The 19,215-nt window shown below is 39.4% G+C and overlaps 1 protein-coding gene across 2 annotated transcripts in view; it reads left to right on the top strand.

Annotated features, from left to right (window-relative positions):
* Positions 1–4,093: 4,093 nt before the first annotated feature.
* Positions 4,094–19,215, top strand: part of ntn1b (netrin 1b) — a 62,481-nt gene continuing 47,359 nt past the window's right edge. The window contains exons 1-2 of one of the 2 annotated variants that reach the window (XM_020050645.3): positions 4,094–4,312; positions 4,665–5,709. In XM_020050645.3, the coding sequence (XP_019906204.1) occupies positions 4,695–5,709 (1,015 nt within the window). In that variant the 5' untranslated portion in view covers positions 4,094–4,312; positions 4,665–4,694. Of the gene's footprint in view, positions 4,344–4,664; positions 5,710–19,215 lie in introns of both variants that reach the window. The other variant, XM_010874506.4, reaches the window with a different exon arrangement.

Raw genomic sequence — 19,215 nt, 5'->3', positions numbered from 1 at the left:
TATCAAGAACCTCTGTCTCCTTCCTCTTATCCCGGCCACTCTGGAACTACTGTGTCAAGCTTCCATCTTCCGTCTTACATAACTAAAGGACAACCATCTAAATGTCAAAGCAGAGAAAAGCGCCTTCCATGTGACTACCGTCAGCTTCCTGGGCTTCGTGCTGACTCCTGGGGTCGTCGGCATGGATAAGGACAAGACCGCTGCTGTGTTTGACTGGCCTACCCCAGCTACAATGAAGGACCTGCAACGTTTCCTTGGTTTCTCAAAATTGTATCACCGCTTTATCCGCAACTTCAGCAGTATAGCCGCCCCCTCACTGCCCTCACCAGTCTCGGGAAAGGGCGCCTCCTCCATTGGCCCAACACAAACAACACTGCGTTCAATACCCTGAAGCGCCTGCTCACCTCGGCCCCCATCCTACGGCAGCCAGATCCTACCCTTCACTTCATCCTAGAGGTTGATGCGTCAGAGGTAGGTGTAGGGGTAATCCTCTCGCAGCTCCAAGGTGCTTCTGTGTGCCTTCTTTTCCAGGAAGCTATCGCCCGCTGAGAGGAACTACGACTTCGGGAACTGGGAACTCCTCGCAATGAAGCTGGCCATTGAGGAGTGGAGGCATTGGCTGGAGGGTGATCGCCATCCCTTCTTGGTCCTGACTGACCATCGCAATCTAGAGTACCTATGAAGCACCAAGCGGCTGAACCCCAACAGGCTCACTGTCACCTACAAGAAGAATGTGAAATCCGACTCATTATCCCGTCTATTTGACCCTCCTTCTGTCCCAGAACCCGAGACCATCCTATCACCAGCTTGTGTCATGGGACCCATAAGATGGGAAGTTCAGTCAGCTATTCAAGAGGGACTCCGCACCTACCCCGCACCTCTGGATACCCCAGCATGCGTTCCCGCAGCTGTCAGACCCCAACTGATGCAGTGGTGCCACACCTCTCTGGGCTCTGGTCACCCTGAGATTTCCCGGACCACCGCCTTGATCAAGCGACAGTTCTGGTGGGTGTCCTTGGCAGCTGATGTTCAGGATTACATCCTTACCTGCCCCGTCTGTGCCTGGTCTAAGTCTCCGCGCCACCTGCCATCTGGTAAGCTGGAACCGCTGCCCGTGCCACACCGCCCTTGGTCCCATATCACTATGGACTTTATTACAGATCTGCCGGAATCATCAGGGTTTATCACTACTTTAGTCATTGTGGACAGATTCTCCAAGAGAGTTATGGAACTGGCAGAGTGTGTGTTCCAGCAGGTGTTCCGACCCTATGGGATCCCGGAAGACATAGTATCAGACCGAGGACCCAGTTCATCTCCAGGGTATGGCGTGCGTTCTGTGATCTTCTGGGGTACTCCATTAGCCTGTCCTCCGGGTACCACCCCCAAACCAATGGTCAGACGAAGCGTCTGAACCAGGAAATCGGGAAGTACCTACACCAGCATTGCGCCAGCCAGCCGCATGACTGGAGCTGGTACCTGGCTTGGGGAGAGTACGCCCAATTCTCTATAATCCACTCTTCTCTCCGTCTCATTCCTTTTCAGTGTGTCCTTGGTTATCAACCCCCTATGTTTCCAAGGGAGACGGAGCCTGGGACTGTGCCTGTAATCGATGAATGGTCCTAGCACAGTGAGCAGGTCTGGGTGACAGTCCATCGGCACCTCCGTCTCGTTTCTGCTGCCCAAAAGCAGTTTGCTAACCTTTGCAGCCGACCCACTCCTCTTCTTCATCCTGGGCAGCGGGTTTGGCTCTCCACCCGGGACATCTGGCTCCGCCTCCCCTGCAGAAAGCTGAGTCCTCAGTTCATTGGTCCCTTCAAAATCACACAGCACAATAACCCTGTCACTTAACGTCTTCAGATTCCTTGCCAGTACCGGATCCACTCCACATTCCACGTCTCTCTTCTCAAGCCTGTGCTTTACAGTCTGCTACATCCTCCCGTTGCTCCCCATCCTCCTCCTCTGCGGGACGTTAGTGGGTAGCCGGCATATGACATCCAGGGCATCCTAGATTCCCGGCGCCGAAGGGGCGGGCTTCAATGGTCCTAGTCTGCTGGAGCCTCTGCTTGCCGTCATGTCCTGCCATCCCTCCTCTTTGGGCTTGTTTGGCGCATTGGGAGGGGGTCCCGTGAGGTTTTGGTTTGGTATTGTATATGCCTTGTTTTCTTTCTTTGTTTTGAACATAGCCTATTCATTTGCCATTATTGTTTGCACCTGTGTCTCGTTTACCCCCCTACATGAGTTCTGTGTTTGCTGTCAGTCATTGTGAGATATTGTTTGTGTTTGCAACTCTACTGAGCCTTCTCTTCCTGAGCGTTCCATGGTCTGATCTAAGTATTGAAAAAAGTCTGTTTTGGGATCCTGACCTTCGCCTGCCTACTGACCGCCTCTCTGGATTTCCCCATTTGTACTTCAGCCTCCAATCTACGTGCTTCGCCAGTTACCGACCATTTGCCTGCCCTCTGACTTCGCTACAGCCTCTTTTGCTCTGAGGTCTTCCTCCTAATAAAAAGTCCTGCGCTCTGCACTTGGATCCATCCCTCCATCCAACCAATCTGTGTGCATTCATTATATTAACTAACACCGTGAAACAACATAATTCCACTATTATTGCAAATATATTCTGGACATTTTCTGCAGGAATAAATACTAAATAATGGCAGCACCTTTGAATGGACTGCTTTGGAATGACAGCAGTCTCAGTAGCACACTCTGGGTTAACGAATGTGATAACCTTTAAAACATATGGAATTTAGCTTAAGAGAATTAACCAAATTTGACAAGGCAGGATTTGGGCTATTCTGAGTTTTTATCAATAGTAGAGGGCTTGTTACTTATAGAGCTGTCTCTGTGAGGTTAAGCTAACTCAACTGAGCTACCTAACTTCAAAGTTCCTATCACCTAGCCATATTGATGTGATCATTGTAAATAAGAAAGATATTCCCCAAATATATTTGTTGATAATGACAGAAGACGATGAAATGTAAAGAGTCTTCAGCCCCAGTACCAATAAAGTGGAAAATGTTTAAGGCAAAGCGCAACATAACATTTGAATATTATGAAGCTTGTTTCTTATTTTCTGATGTTTCGGGCCTCAGGTGTAAAGCTAGGAAAGTCTTTGGCAGAGGAATATAGGCCTGCCAATTAATGTCTCATGCAAGTCTAAGACAACAGATATGAAGACCATCACACCAGAAGGAAAATGTAGGAAATACGTTTTTTTGTTTGGGGGATTCGCATAGTTTTACAGGAAAGGGTGATATTATCAAAATGTTATTTACATTTTAACATACATGCAACAAATGTTAGCGAGGTTTGCAAGCTTTTGACAATTCCCTGTTATCTGCATTGTCTGAAATAGCCTAGTAATTCACTGAAGTATATTTGTATTTAAGTTATTTGGCAGATGATCTTATACCTAGCATAAACTTAACATTGACTAAACTTAGTTGTGAGGGGATTCAACTTCATATGTTTTTTTATCCAGGCCCCACCTGGAATCAAACACACAGCGCTGGCATTACAAGTGCAAAGTTGAAAAGGAAAGTTTTGAGTGAGGAACAGAAGCATTCAATTTGCAGTGGTCTCTTAATTTGAACCATTCTGTTCCTCACTCAAAAACTTCATTTTCAACTTTTTTGGAAAGGAAAGAAAAACGTGTAGTGGTCTCTTAATTTTTTCTGGAGCTGTATGAGACTTGACCAAAACAAAAAAAACTAACTTCAGAGTTGACAAACCTGGATGCAAAACACATAATGTCAGATTGGACCACAATTTATCTCCAACCTTGTCAGGATGGAATGCCCTTAGATCTTGTCTAATTAATTACCTTATTAATAAGACTTGTATTATTAAGCTAGAATGCAGGCTAGAAATTGCCAGTCAGTTAAAATTTAAATAATTAGTAAGTGGGGAAATACCTAATTATCATGATGGTTTTACTCATATAACAATGTAATAAACTGAAAACAAACAATATGTTGTCATTTATTCACACACCAGTGGATGTCGTAGTTCTCTCTTTTTTCAATTTGCGAACGTCTCCATATGACCTCAAGCTCTCACTTTTCTGTTCAAACAGTGAGAGCGTCAGAGAGGGAATGGGACAGACAGAGACAGAGGTAGACAGAGGTGTGACTCAGTGGAAGATAGACTCAGGGAATCTTTTAGCGAGCTGTTAATTCCAATGTATGTTCAGAAAACCAGAAAGAGCCAAAACTACCGGTATATTTTCGTGCGTTATTAGAAAGTAGCCTACCCTCTTAATTCCTAAGTTTTACCACACTTCTCTTCCAGGCTGAACAGTTATTCCGAGGTAGTGTCCTCTGTGGAGATTTCTTTTCCTCGTAAGATGATTTCATTCACATAGACTACATGTGCATGACTGTTTTTGTTTGATATATTTTTCATGTTGAACGACACTCAATATTACATAAGAATTTAATCTTAAAATGTATATGTGTTTGTTTTAATTTCATTTGTATGTATGTGTCGTTTTTGCAAACACCGTTGAACATTTCAGATGTGCATGGATTTTAATGACTTGGACATGGTTTCTTACTTTATTTTGTATATATTAATTTTATAGTGCATGATATTACAGTGTTTGTGTCTAAATCTACAAAAAATAACTTAAATATGTGTATCTTTCCACGACTCAATTTCAGCGCAAGAGACACTAAAGCGCCCGGAATACAATGATAAGAAATTTGGAGGTTTGGGTCACCTTGGTGGCTGCTTCTCTGCTAGTTAAGGGGTCCTTTGGAGGTTATGGAATGAGTATGTTTGCCGCCCAGTCGTCCCCGCCAGACCCATGCTATGATGAGAACGGCAACCCAAGGAGGTGTATCCCCGATTTCGTGAACTCTGCTTTCGGGAAGGACGTGCGCGTTTCCAGCACCTGTGGAACCCCGGCCGCAAGGTACTGCGTCATGACCGAGAAAGGAGAAGAAAGGACTAGGGATTGCCATACCTGTGATGCCGGGGACCCAAAGAAAAGTCATCCCCCCGCGTATTTAACTGATCTCAATAACCCTCACAACCTCACCTGTTGGCAATCAGAAAACTATGTCCAGTATCCTCAGAATGTCACTCTCACTTTGTCCTTGGGTAAAACATTTGAGGTCACTTATGTTAGCTTGCAGTTCTGTTCACCCAGACCCGAATCTATGGCTATCTTCAAATCCATGGACTATGGCAAATCCTGGGTACCTTTCCAATTCTACTCTACCCAGTGCAAGAAGATGTATAACAAGCAGAATAAGGCGGCAATTACCAAGCAGAACGAACAAGAGGCGATTTGCACTGACTCTCACACGGACATGCATCCCCTGACAGGTGGGCTCATTGCGTTTAGCACCTTGGACGGCAGACCCTCCGCGCACGACTTCGACAATTCTCCTGTGCTACAGGACTGGGTGACAGCCACGGACATCAAGGTTGCGTTCAGTCGACTGCATACGTTTGGGGACGAGAACGAGGACGATTCCGAACTGGCAAGAGATTCGTACTTTTACGCGGTATCTGACCTGCAGGTTGGCGGACGGTGCAAGTGCAACGGCCACGCTTCAAAGTGCGTGAAAGATAGGGAAGGAAACCTGGTATGCGATTGCAAGCACAACACCGCGGGGCCAGAGTGTGACAGGTGCAAACCTTTCCATTATGACCGTCCTTGGCAGCGCGCAACTGCACGAGAGGCAAACGAATGTGTTGGTAAGTCTGCTCCTTAACTTCACAATTAAAGGCTTTGTGTTAGAGCCCCACCTATTGTGAGGTACCATTCATAGCCTAATCAATCTGCCTCCAATATTTTAATTGCGTTTAAGAAACTCAATAAGGCCTTGTAAACCACCGATTGTAGATGGCTAATTCGTTGTTCTTCACGTTCACCAGTAAAGTCATTAACGATAGAAATGGGAAAAACGTAGCCTAGGGATTTTAAATACGTTATCATAGGTAATATTTCATACAATTGAATAATGTCTGAATAACGTTGATATAAAAGAACAATGTATTGTGTTGATGTAGGCTATTCAAATTAATATTGCGGGAATATGGAAAACATTTGTTTAAATGATTTGCATGAAATTAGTAGGCAAGTAGTCTACTCTTAGAAGTTTACCCAATCTTACATTAAATTAATAAATCAAACATCGGAATAAAATCTAATTGCAAATCTCACTATTTGCCTAATATCCTCACTATCTTGCAGTTTTGATGTAAAGTCTATATTTTCTTCAAATCATCTCTAAATCATACTATATCTGAAGATGATTGTGTAACTCACTGAAATTGATTGATGATTCGAAATGTATTTGTAAAATGCGAATTGTACTTCTATTGACTTGCATTGGACGGTGGCTTAGAAAGCAACTGCACTCCAAACCAAGACCTACTGTTGGCAACTTACATTTTTCTGCTTTCTTATGAACAGCTCATTATTACTGCTTTATTATGAACAGATCATCTGTTCATTAATAAGGCAGTAACATTTTATGTATATATACCCAAACGTCATATATTGTATTTAAAATGCTCAAAGATGTAACTGAATTGGATCCTAATTAGCCTACACTTTTCTTTGAAAATAACGTCTTTAGCTGAGCGGGAGTAGGGACAGCCAAGGAAAAGTTGAGAAAAAAATTGTGACATTAAGTAGTTTCTATACAAATAGCGGAGGGGAGGGCGGTACTCTATCCTAAAATGGCTTCATTCACATTCCCCCCTTTCGCCGAAACCAAATTACACAAATTAAATTACATTGTTGTTTAAATCACATAAAACCAAAATGTATTTAGTTAAACATTGCAATGGTTTACACTAAACATCTTAACCAAACAAAAATAATATTAACATCTTAACCAAAACAAGAACTGTTGGACTAATCCAGTTAAAGCCTTTAAACACTTCTTGTAATATAATGTTGTTTAATAATTACGTCTGTTTTGTAACAGCACCCACAACGTTTCATGAAGCTTTTAAAAACAATTCCCGTTTTATTTATTTTGCCCACCAATATTAGACAAAGAAGAGTACATTACATAGCCTATTAAAAAATTTAAATGGAAAATATCTTCTCTCAATGAAAAATAACTGCTGTTTGGCTGAGTTTAGAGAGATGCAAAGTAGCTATATAATGGCTAACACTAAACCTTTTCATGTCTGTTGCTATGTCCGTTGCTATGGATTATTACAGACTCAGATTGGGTGAATAGAGTCTGGCTGCAGCAGATACCTTTTCATGACACATACCAGCTCAGACAGGTCGGATGGTGCCGGAGTGTAGTGCATTACTGCCACCAGCTGCACATGTGGTGAAATTACATTTAGAATTAGAAGGTAGTAATTAGTAGCTAACTGGTGAGTAGGCTACTATAGCTAGTGTGTGCTAAATACTCACAGAACGAACTGCAATAATCAAGTATACAAAACTGCAGTTATACTGCAGACTAGTACTGAAGCATAAATGTAATGATGAAGTAAAAAACACTATTTTGGACGTGATCAAGCTAAATGCCATTTAACTGTAGTATAACCCAACAATTTGGGGAACAACAATTTTACTATAAGCAACCTATGTTACTGCAGTAAAAAGTGCAGTACTGCTATTGCATATATATGTATTTATGTATTTATTTATCACTGAGAACCGTATTGTATTTCCTTAACGGCAATATACAGACATGTATAATAATAAGAGAAATAATTACTTTATTCACAATGTTCCAATGTTTATTTTAATTACAATAAATACATTTAAAACTTTACAAAATAATGTAATTTAATAATTTACAGAGCAGAAAAGAGAGATATAAGAGAAAGAGAGCACAGAGCAAGAATGTGTGTAAATGTTTGCGCGCTGTGTATGAATACAGTAGAGAGAGGAATTATGATCTCTGCTTCTTCATCATAGCATTATTGTTCAACTTCTTCTGGATCACTGCTTTAACTTGTCTGCAGTCCACCACAATTACGGAACAATATGTTTTGTAGTGGAACAATACACACAAAATATCGTATTAGCCAACAATAAACTAGCATTTCTGCAAGCATTTTTAGTCTGATTCAGACTATATGGCAAAATAAAACCAACATCAAGCCAAATTCATCTTGGGCTACTGATGGACTTCTAGATAATGATTGTTCATAAATCCCCCACAAAAAAAAACTAAAACAGGATTTAGAGAATTATAAAAAATGTAGTCCATAGAATGGTTTTTTGGAGTACATTTTGTTGAAATTTTTATCTAAAAGCATAATGTATTAAACCTGGCATATTTGTGACATTTTCACCCAGGCCTCCTTTACAACTATGATATTTAATCTGTATGTACTCTAAAGCAGAAATTCATTTCAAATGAAGATTCACTATTTGCTCTAAATATGAGTCATATTTTGATTGAAATTAAAACAATTGAATTATTTTTTAATAATCAAAATATACTGTCATTAATTTGGCAAAAGTTTCTATATATTGTCCAACATTACAAACTCCACCGGAATATCAGAGTTCTGGAGTAACATTGCTGCTTCTGTAAGATATTTCATAACAGAAGCTGTTATGATATTGTTACACAGAAGAGACCCCTTTCCATCTCTATGGTTGTGATTCTATTGCATTCTATGGTGTTTTCTTGGTATACAATGGGCCATAACCTCTTTCTACTCTGGATGTGTCCATGGGCCATAACTTCATCCTACTCTGGATGTGTTCATGGGCCATTTTATGTTTTGTTTAACAATATATGAAACATTTGCCAAATTAAAGATCTCATCTTTTCAATATTAGTGTTTCTTCTAGGATGACAATGACATTCTTAATTGCGGCACACTTCTCTTTTGGGCTGGGCCTCTTTCACAACATCCTTAGTCGTGTTGGTTGAACTCCTCCCATTCAGTGAATGTGTTGCCAATATTTTGCATCCGAATACAATTGCCAACAGTTTAGTGATGTATTTATTTAATTGCTTTTCGGTTGTATTCTGTCAAACAACGACTTTACAGCTATGAGCCCTGCTGACAATTACCACCAATTCCTTAAAATTAAACAGAGGCTTTCTATGTGCATGTCATAAGCTAATAGAACTTAAGAGATAATACAACATAGAAAATCAGATGTAAACAAATCCTACATCATGGCTGGCATACATGTTATTAGAAATGGATGTCAATGGCAAATCTCCTTAAATAAGGTTACAGATAAACCAAGAAAGAAATGTTTTGATGTAATTAAGTTAAAATGTCTTTGTAGTTATATACATACACAAACACATTTGTCCAAATCAGGTAATGAGAACTTACCACGCATGCTGGATCATCATTGGCTAGCAAAATGTTCCTAGTTGTTCATCTCGCTAAAAAATCTAATAGTTTAAGAACTCTTTGTGGAAATATAAATAAAAATGTGTAAATATATTTTACAGGACACATACAATCATACTGGATCATATGGAATCATACTGAAATTAGAGTTCATGTTCTCAGACACATAAAGGAACGTAAACGGCACAGGAAAGGAAAGGCCCCTATCTGATCCTGCTGTAAAATTATTTTGCTAAGCAGGAAGGAACTCACTGTTGGTGAGCTTATTGATACAACACAGGAGATCTGGTCAATAAAACTGGCAGATCAATGTACATTATTGACTGAAGGGGGGAATATAAGATTTTTCACTTTGCCTGCTTCAGCATTTATTTGAGCCAACCACTTACTGGTCAGAGGCTCTAATATGTTAATTACTTTAAAAGTTTTGCAATAACATTTAGGTTAAATCCAGGCCTGGTGCCATGTAATGAAAATGTTAGTATACAATTAGCCTGTTTTAGACCAGGCCATGCTACCCTAGGCCTGGTGAAAATAAGTTGAAACAATGTGAAACAATACATTAAATATACAGTACCAGAACAAATAGTAAAAATAAATAAATACTTTAGTTACTGTAGATAAAATGTAATGTTTCACAACATGTTAACAAAATCAAATGCCTTGCTTGGTTGGAGTTCCAAAAGGTTCACATTGAATATGAATGAGGCTTAAAGGGATATTTCAATTCATTTCAAATGAATTCATACTTTTGCTCTGGCCTCACACTTTCCACCAAAAGCTAAGTTAACTGTAGCTGACAACATGATCTGGGATCTAATTTAATGGTGACCAATACTTACAACTTATATATCACTCACACATCAAACTTTTCTATTTTATTGACATGCCCATTAGCTAAGGTTATTTTCTGGAATAATGACATGCCACTATAAATGGCCAAAACACCGTTGTTCTTTCAGTTTTTTACTATCAGAGTTCCTTCATACTGGGCAAAGGATGTAGCAGGTGGTTGCTAACACCGCTTCCACTTGCCACAGAACTGCTGTCCGCAGTAAAGTGAGGAAGTAACTAACTTTATACTAGTGCCAAAACCGCTTACACAACTACAGTCACTTTGTCCAAAATATACAAAAAAAGGGATATACAGTAAATAACTCTCAATTAAACCTTGATGACTTGTCAACTGCCAATACAATGATTAGCCTGCACAACTTAATGTGGCTTGTTGAAAATTTTGAGGTATGGCTTCTCAAGACTAGGGTGCAACATCAGGTTTTTCCCCAAGAAATTCCAACATCCAAGCATTGCCTTCTGCTTTCACCAACATTTCTATATTTTACTAATGTCTGAAACTGTCACAAAATAAAGCAAATACAGCATTAGCAGATGCTGTCTGGCCAAAAGTAGTACACTGGTGTTATGTGGTTAATATTACTGGGTAAGACTTTCATCATGGCAACTAAAAACCAAATTATTTACATTATCACAGAGTTGAACTTGAACTTCCATCAGCTCTCCCAATGTAGGCTCCTAATTTCACCACTGACCAGCTCAAAGTTAAAACACTTTTCCAAATCTCTATCTGCTTATATGGCTATTTAGGAAAGGACAACAATATAATGACAAGATAATAATTTTTTTTAAATGACATTTTCACAAAACATGAACTGATGTTTTCCCAATGTTTTGACGGCTTTTATCAACTTACATAGTTAGACAAAAACCAACAAGGCCAATGACATGTTTACAATCTACAACATGTCATCTATATGTGTTTGAAGCCACATAGGCCTAAATAATTAGACAGTAAACCTTTTGTGAGATATTGAAATCAAGAAATTGAAGTTAATACTTTCACATGTACATGTGTTTTGGGATATTTTACATTTTGGAGGACTGGAAATATGCTTTACTACTTTTTAGTCTGAAAGCTTTAACTTGGGTATACAGTTTCAGTTTCAAGATTTTATATTGTACTCACAGAAAAAAAACTGCAAAAGAAAATGCAAGACGTTACAGTATTTCACCAAGCAATTGTGGGGGCCCAAGTGCCTAATTACATTTTGAGCAGCGATTCAGACTGTTAGCAGTTGAATAGTAAGGAAACGTCACAGCTGAAGACTGTAGAGGCATGTAGGGTTTCTATGAGCTGACTGAATGGACGATTACGTTGGTTTCATGAAAGTTTTGGCATATAGAGAAAAGAATGTCACTTGGGTCCAAGTCAGCTATTTAGTGAAGAACAAACTTATGGTGTTTGGAAACAAGTTTTCTTCCATCAAATGTTTTATACCATTAACATCGGGTGCAATGTGTCGACAGTATCACACAGAACACATCTTATCTACAGTGAACCAAAACCTGGATAACAAATATGTTCTTACACCGCCATGGTTTGTTCAGCGACACGGAACAAGTGAACAAGTTGTTCCGTTTGCCCTCTGCATTTTGCTGAAACAAAAGGTTGTCACTTGTGGCATCAATCATGCTGTCAGCAACTGGCTCCTTTCACCACCTCACTTTCTTTGTAGGCAGTGTCATCCGATAAAGCATCAGAAAAGCCAGAAAAAGCCCGAAGTACAAGGGAAGGGAATAATTAGGGTGGCCTGACGCCTCATTATGTGTATAGGGTGAGGGGAGGCTGTTATTCACTGGGCTACTGCTCAGGTCGGTGGTCTGTAAGGGAGCTCAGAATGGCTACTGCTAATGATCTTTCAGCAGTTCTGGTTGGCACCTGGTCTACTATCAAAAAGAGAGAGTTAGGTGGAGAGACAGGGAGAGATGTGGATATGTGAGAGTAGTTGGCCACAATGCAGGCATTGCAGTGGAGGAAGTAAAACAAGTCCATTTCCCATGGCTTTGCCAGTGGCGATGCCAGCGTATTTTGAGGAAATGTGATCCTCCCATCGCATTCCCATCCACTGATGTGGCATGCAATGCAATGAAGTTAATTTCAACCAAATCAAAAGCTTAATAGTTGTAGTTGTCTTATATGGTATGACGGACAATAACATGACATAATCTGGTTGAGCTATTCCCACCACACCCCCACAATCCAGTGACTGGTTAATCATTGAAGAAAGAAATTAAAGAGAGAGAGATGCACACAGGGTATTGGCTCCTCCTCTGACTTTCACGTCCATCTTCTAAATTCATCCCAGCTGCTTGGTATTCCACCCATGCAGAGCATAGTGCTGACCCTTTCCACGTCAGACCCACTCTCCTCACTCCGTGTGCTGATGGGGTGCGAAGGGAACTGTGGGAAAGACATTCCTGCCAAGTTGGTTTTGAGGCAAGAAAATAGTAGCTATAGGCACTCATACATGTAATTTTGCACTTGTTCAGTTTGAACATTATTTTTGCTGTCTTCATGCCGTGCAATGTTCTGTCAGTGTAATGGCAAGAAGTTAAATGGAGGTTAAAAGTAACACTATGTTTGGGGACCTGTTCTTACCAAGCTAGACTTTCGGAGCATTATGCATTATTAGTTTAATGTTCTTCTTTTATGTCTCTAAAGTATGCAATTGGGCTTTTGGTCCACTAATAAAGAAGGAGAAATCCTGCCAAAGACTTAATTCAGCATGTTCCCCTTTCACTCTGAGCTGGGATTCTCTGGCAAAGGGGTAAAGTATCACTCGCTTGGCACTGGCTCCTCCGCTATGTTTGACCTGTTGCCTTACACAGAGCTCTGCATGTGTCTAACCCCCCTAAATGAAATGCATTGCCTGTCAACATAACAAAGAGCCTGTCACAAAGAACCAGAGAGAAAAAGCCATTGAAAAAAATTTCCAAATCCCTGATTTATGATATTATTTCAAGAATGGAAAATACCTTTCATGCATATTAAAATAGCAGAATAAGGTAAATTATACCTGCCATGCACCTTTATTCACTTTTTATAAACTCAGAATACATGCCATCCAACATTTTCATGATGCTTTTTTCTTTTATTGTTATCATCATGTTTTGTACACGGTGCAAAGCATTTGGCAGCTATCAAACATAAACAGTCAGGTCATTGTTGGTTTGGACTGACACGTCTACCACCCAAAGGGATGTTGAATGGGATGTGATTATATCAATAGCTATCTGGCTCACCTCCCGGTCAGTCCAGCACGTACTTGTGTTGGAACAGCACTAAAAATAGTGGCAAAGTGTGCTGGGCCTGAATTTGAGCTTTTAAATCGTCTTGAAAGCCCACTAGATTCCTCGATAATTCACATTCACTAGGTCTCAAGAAGAACAGTTAAGAGAATGCATGTTAAAACACACATTTATGTTATACTACAGAGTTATATGTTTTTCAGTCAAAAAGACCCAGCTATGTTTAAACTAGTATATTTCTGGTTGAGCTACTCCACCTGTTTGGTAAACAGTAAAGAGAAGAATGTCTCTGACAAACCCCAGACTCTTGCTTAGACCCCATGTTGATGAGACCTTCTATACTGGTGCAGCTCTGTGAGTCTCTCTACAGGGCTGTTCTTTGTCTGTGTGGCTGCTGGAACCACTGACATTATTTCTGCTGACTCTAGTCCTACAACCTTCCCCCGAGCTCCCGGGCAGGGGCTGGTACTGCCCACCATCTGGGTGTTATTCTGTTTCCACTGTGACTTATGAGACTGGGAAAAAAATTTATAGAAAAAATTATGACATAGATTTTTGTGTAGATTAACCCAGTTAGCCATCATAGCTCAACTCTAAAAAGAAAAGGTTCACGGGAAGGTCTTTTAGCGGTTCTTCCAATCAGAACTGTGAAGAGACCCTAAACGTTCTCAACGTCAAAGCATCAAAAGGTTCTATGAAGAACTATTAAATGTATTTCTTCCAAATGGCAGCGTGACAATTTTTTTAAACCCTATCTTTCTTTTAGTGAATTTAGTTGATCCCCCAACTGCTTTGGGATATTTTGTTTCTTTACAGAGAAAGTCTTGCTGAGTTATGATTTGCCATTAAATACAAAGCATTTTTAAAATATGTCTAGTCAAATGGTTTAAAAGCCAAAAACCAACTAATATCACATCTGATTCTGGATAACGTCTGCATACTGATGAAATAAAAATATATATTTACATGTTTTTGCAGTTACTGAAATTCTGAAAGTATAATTCCAAAATAAACACACAAAATACATTAAAAAACATTTATTATCCAAAAAAAGAATTCTGGTTCAACAGTTGTGTTTTGGAGCATTTTATAACATGCTTAGACACATTTTTATATTTCCATTGTTGTTATTTATTTTAGAGGACAAAACATATCACATTTTTATTTAAAGGATCACCTCTTTTACAAAAAGAGTACAAATATGGTAATGTGTAAAAACAGTGAATTTCTCCTTTAACATGAAATATATTGAAGCGAACAACCACTGACATGTTTTCTCTTTATTGAGTTACTTGTTTTGCATGGATAATTTCTTGTTGTCATAGAATACAGTATTTATTGGTCAACACAGCTAGCAAGGAAATGTCTCATGGGTGGAAAGAATGCACCAACGTTCCATTATGGGTAACAAGCAACAGGACATTGCCATACAGACATTCTATTTAGTGAAAGAAAAACAAGCAACAAAAGAAAACAGAAAACAAGAATCCAGGCAAGCCTAGTACAGCCGGCCCGCGATTACAAGGAATTAATGTGGTTGCCCTGGCTGGATTCAAAACGCGGTGTCCTATGTAACAGACAGTCTTTAACCACTACGCTATTTAAACAGCGGGTGTTGTTGCACGTTATACGTGTGCACGTTATACGTGTGCACGTTATACGTGTGCACGTTATACGTGTGCACGTTATACGTGTGCAGAGTTATACGTGTGCAGAGTTATACGTGTGTAGAGTTATACGTGTGCACATTACACGTGTGGTGTCTGTTGACTTCCTGCATTGTCAAACCGATTAGTCGAAAATCCACAGTTCTTGAAACTAGTTCCCTATATTACCTATTAACATCCCAACCAACAACAGGTATAATAGTATTGCAACACAACGACTCAGAAATGGTCCTTGTCGGTGCAGTTTGTCCATCACAATATAACCGTAAACAGCTTTACTTTAGGCTTACTATAATGTAGCCGCAAAATATTAGCTTTTCCTGAAGAAATCCCAATACCGACTTTATTTGGTTTGGTCAGTCAGTCCGCATCTCTAACCACTACCGTAGCTTGTAGCCAGCAGGTCCTTGAAACTAGTTCCCTACATTATCTATTAACATCCAAACCAACAACCGCAACAATATGTTGAACGTGTTAAATTTGAGATGATCCTAGATGGCTAGCTAATAGCTATACAGTACCTATAATGAAAACAATGGGTCCAATCGCTCTATGACTGGTTTGTTCCTTTAGAAAGCAGTAACAGTTGAATAGCCAATCACTATGCTATGTGAACTACATTGTACATCGAAATGGTACTAAGGTTCATCCAACCCAAAATAATCGTAAACAGTATTACTAACCAACAACAGGTATAACAGGATCGCAACACTACATTCAATGCGTTAAATTAGAAAGAGATTACTGTAGATAGCAAGCTAATAGCTATACCATACCTATATTAAAACAATGACTCCAAAATGGTCTTTGTCGACTGTAAACAGTTTTACTTTAGGCTGACTATAACATAGCTACTAAAGCTTTTAGCCTATCCTGAACACATCCTAATGCCTACTTTGTTTGGTCAGCGGCAAGAATCGATCCCCAGGCAAACACGTGGCAGTCCATGTCGCTAACCACTAAGCTATTTAACAAGGGACAGGAAGGCAAACAGACATCAGGCAGTCAGTAAGGGGCATTCGCTCTACTTGTCTGGATCCACTTATGCAATCCGGCAAATAATTGATCTGCACAAGAGCTTTTTGAATAGGTTATCACAAACAGGCTCTTTTTTTGAGAAGGACTAAAATCATGTCATCAGGTTCATTTGAAACTATGACTATGACATTTGTGTCAGGAGGGAAACTTTTTTAGTTGGATAGGGACAGTGACTACTACCAAAGGGGTGAGGGGGGAGCACAATTAGTCACCTTAGTACAATCAGCTGATCTGGTAACACAATATGATATCAACCTATCGGAGACCATACATAAGTGGGCCACCATCTGGGCACCAAACAGAGATTCTAAAACGTCAACGTCGTTTATTTTGTTATCTATGAATCATCTAAAATGCCTTGTACCAATGTACTGGACATTAAATGATCATTCCTTGACTTTGCCTGGATTCCTTACATACAATTTTAGTAAGGTGGCTGAAGTTTACCACTTAGAATGTAAATGAGTGGACAAATAGGAAAATTACTGCAGGAGAATATTACCTTTGTGATCACTTAAAATCTCTGATCAGGCTCCATATTGTTTGTAAATATGTGATCGTAAGTGACCATAACATGCAGGAAGGGTTTAGTAAAGGTAGCTAACCTTCCCGTCACGCACCTAGCATTAATAGGTAGAGATATAGGTTTCCAATGTCTCCACTGGAACAAGGAATGCCATCGTAATCTGTATTTCAAAGTATTGCAATTTATAGCACAATGTGTTGGGAGATATCTAACAAGAACTGACTTGACTATCTTAAAAGTAGACATATCTAAAACACCCAAATAATCATTAGGATTACTTTACCTTGGCTACCTTTTCCACAGTTCCTGACGATTTTATGAATTTCCCAAAACCATTCTGATTTATGGCTATCACTAGAAACCAATAGACCTAAATCCTTCAATTTGGTTTGCCTACTTTTCCATATTTAGGTGTGTTTATTAATATTATGAGTGTAGCCTAAAGGCCAAAAAAAGTTTTGGTTCCAATAGCTCCAATGTGTCCTAAAATAGAGAATGAAATTGCTTATTGGCCCATGTTTTGGCTATGTGAAAACATTCATTGATTTGTTTTTGTAGTAGAAATGTTAATAAAAAAAATAAAAAAATAATTCAAGTGCCACCCCCCGCCCCAAAATTATGTTTCCTCTGTTGTATTTCTCCTGGTTTTATTTTTTCCCCAATTACAATTATTCATAGAAATAATAGTGCCCCTTGTCACGATTTGAGGAGGTTGCAGGACACAGGCACAGATGTGGTGGAACAAATGTGTATTTATTTCTAAAAGCTTGACACGATATGATGACCGTAAAATGCGACAACGACTGACAAAACCCACTAGGGCAGGAGGAACTTAAATAGGGACATAATGAGGGGGCAAACAAGACACAGGTGGAAGCGATTATACAGACAAGACTAAACTGAACATAGAAACAGGCAAACTAGAACTAACACACACAGAACATAGAAATGGAACAACCGGCACAGCACAGGCCGTGGCCTGCCGTTACACCCCTGTAAAATAGTGCATCTAGCAGGTCAATAATTGTGCATTTAGCAAAAAGTGCTGTTCTCTAGCCTATTTTTTTTTTTATCTTTCTGTTTTACTATATGCAATTCAAAACAAACAATGCACCATAGAAGTAAAGACCAATTTGACTACAATTTTGATTCATTGTTCGTTAATTTTAGCAACACTCCAAACTGGTAAATCATCCATGACATGGACATAAAATATCAACTACTATAGCTAATTAGTTACCCTAAATTCAGAGTAAGGATGTAGCGTAAAGGCAGTGTGTTTTAACATATTTAAACCTTGTTATTTTTATGTCAAATATCACTTTTATGTGGTCATCCATTGACTATTCATCTTTCTACTTGAAGAAGTTCAGAGACAAAAGGTTGTTGACCATTAAAAAAAATACAGCGATAGCTGTATGAAATATTGTTACTTTTCCACATTTTATTGTGTTACGATATTAAAGTAGAATGGAGTTAATAAGGAGTTATTGCTACTGTTTTTGCCTCAAAAAAGTTCATAATTTCAAAACTAAATCTGCAAATAGTTCAAACTGAATTAAAAATATAAAACAGAAAACAGTGGATTGTGTAAGTATTAACCCCTTTAGTCAATATTTGGTAGAGGCACCTTTGACAGCAATTATAGCCATGAGCACAACAATGTTTGCCTACTGTATTCTTCTTTGCCACATTGGACTTCTATTATGGACAATTTTCTGAAAAATCTGTTGGATCACATCATTGATTTGGCCAAAACGGCATCTGTTACTCAATATAATTACTGTGTGCGGTCAGCTGGTCATCCGTTGGCATTGTAGCATATTGTGCTAGGTTGACCCAGGAAAAAACTAAGCAGCTAGCCATTTTTGACCAAGGATATTAATCTTGGATGTAAGCCAAGGCTTGTATGGCCCATCAGGTTTGCAGTCTAAAGAAAATGCTTTATAAAAGTAATGAATAAATGAACACTTCTACTGTTAGTTTCTCCAAATCATCTCAAAACTGATATCTAAAGTGGACGGTATAGATCCATAAGATGGGCCTGCAGGTCAGTCTTTTTGGTATATCCGCCTTCGTGGCTGGGGTAAGCTGGGAGGTTACACTAAATACAGGGACAGATTAAAAAACAAAGATGGGTATTTTGGGGATTTCAAAATCAAAGCTCTGGAGGAATCCAGTGTTTTCAGGGCAAATGCTTCATGTTTTGAGGGATGTTGTTTTGTTGAGCTCATAATTCAAGACAGACATGAACAGAGAGCCTGAAATGCTGTACTCTGGCATTTAAGAGAATTGAGGGAATATTATACAGCTATATTGTGGATGGTGGTTTGGATATGTGACCCTCAACATTTGAAAGGAAATGTGAGCTTTGGTGTAGGATTCTTTTTTATCACAACAATTTGAGGGGTCATTTCACACACCTTCAGTGTATCAGAGGACATACATGTCTAGGCTGAAATATGTATACATCACAGGTCACATTATGAATGCCTAATGTGCTGCTTGACTACCTGTAGGAAAACTGTAAGGCCTGCATCATTCAGAGATTTCACAATG

The sequence above is a fragment of the Esox lucius genome, chromosome 11 (assembly GCF_011004845.1).
Source record: "Esox lucius isolate fEsoLuc1 chromosome 11, fEsoLuc1.pri, whole genome shotgun sequence".
Lineage (NCBI taxonomy): Eukaryota > Metazoa > Chordata > Actinopteri > Esociformes > Esocidae > Esox > Esox lucius.
The sequence above is the reverse complement of the archived record's forward strand: the minus strand, read 5'-3'. Positions and strand labels throughout refer to the sequence as shown.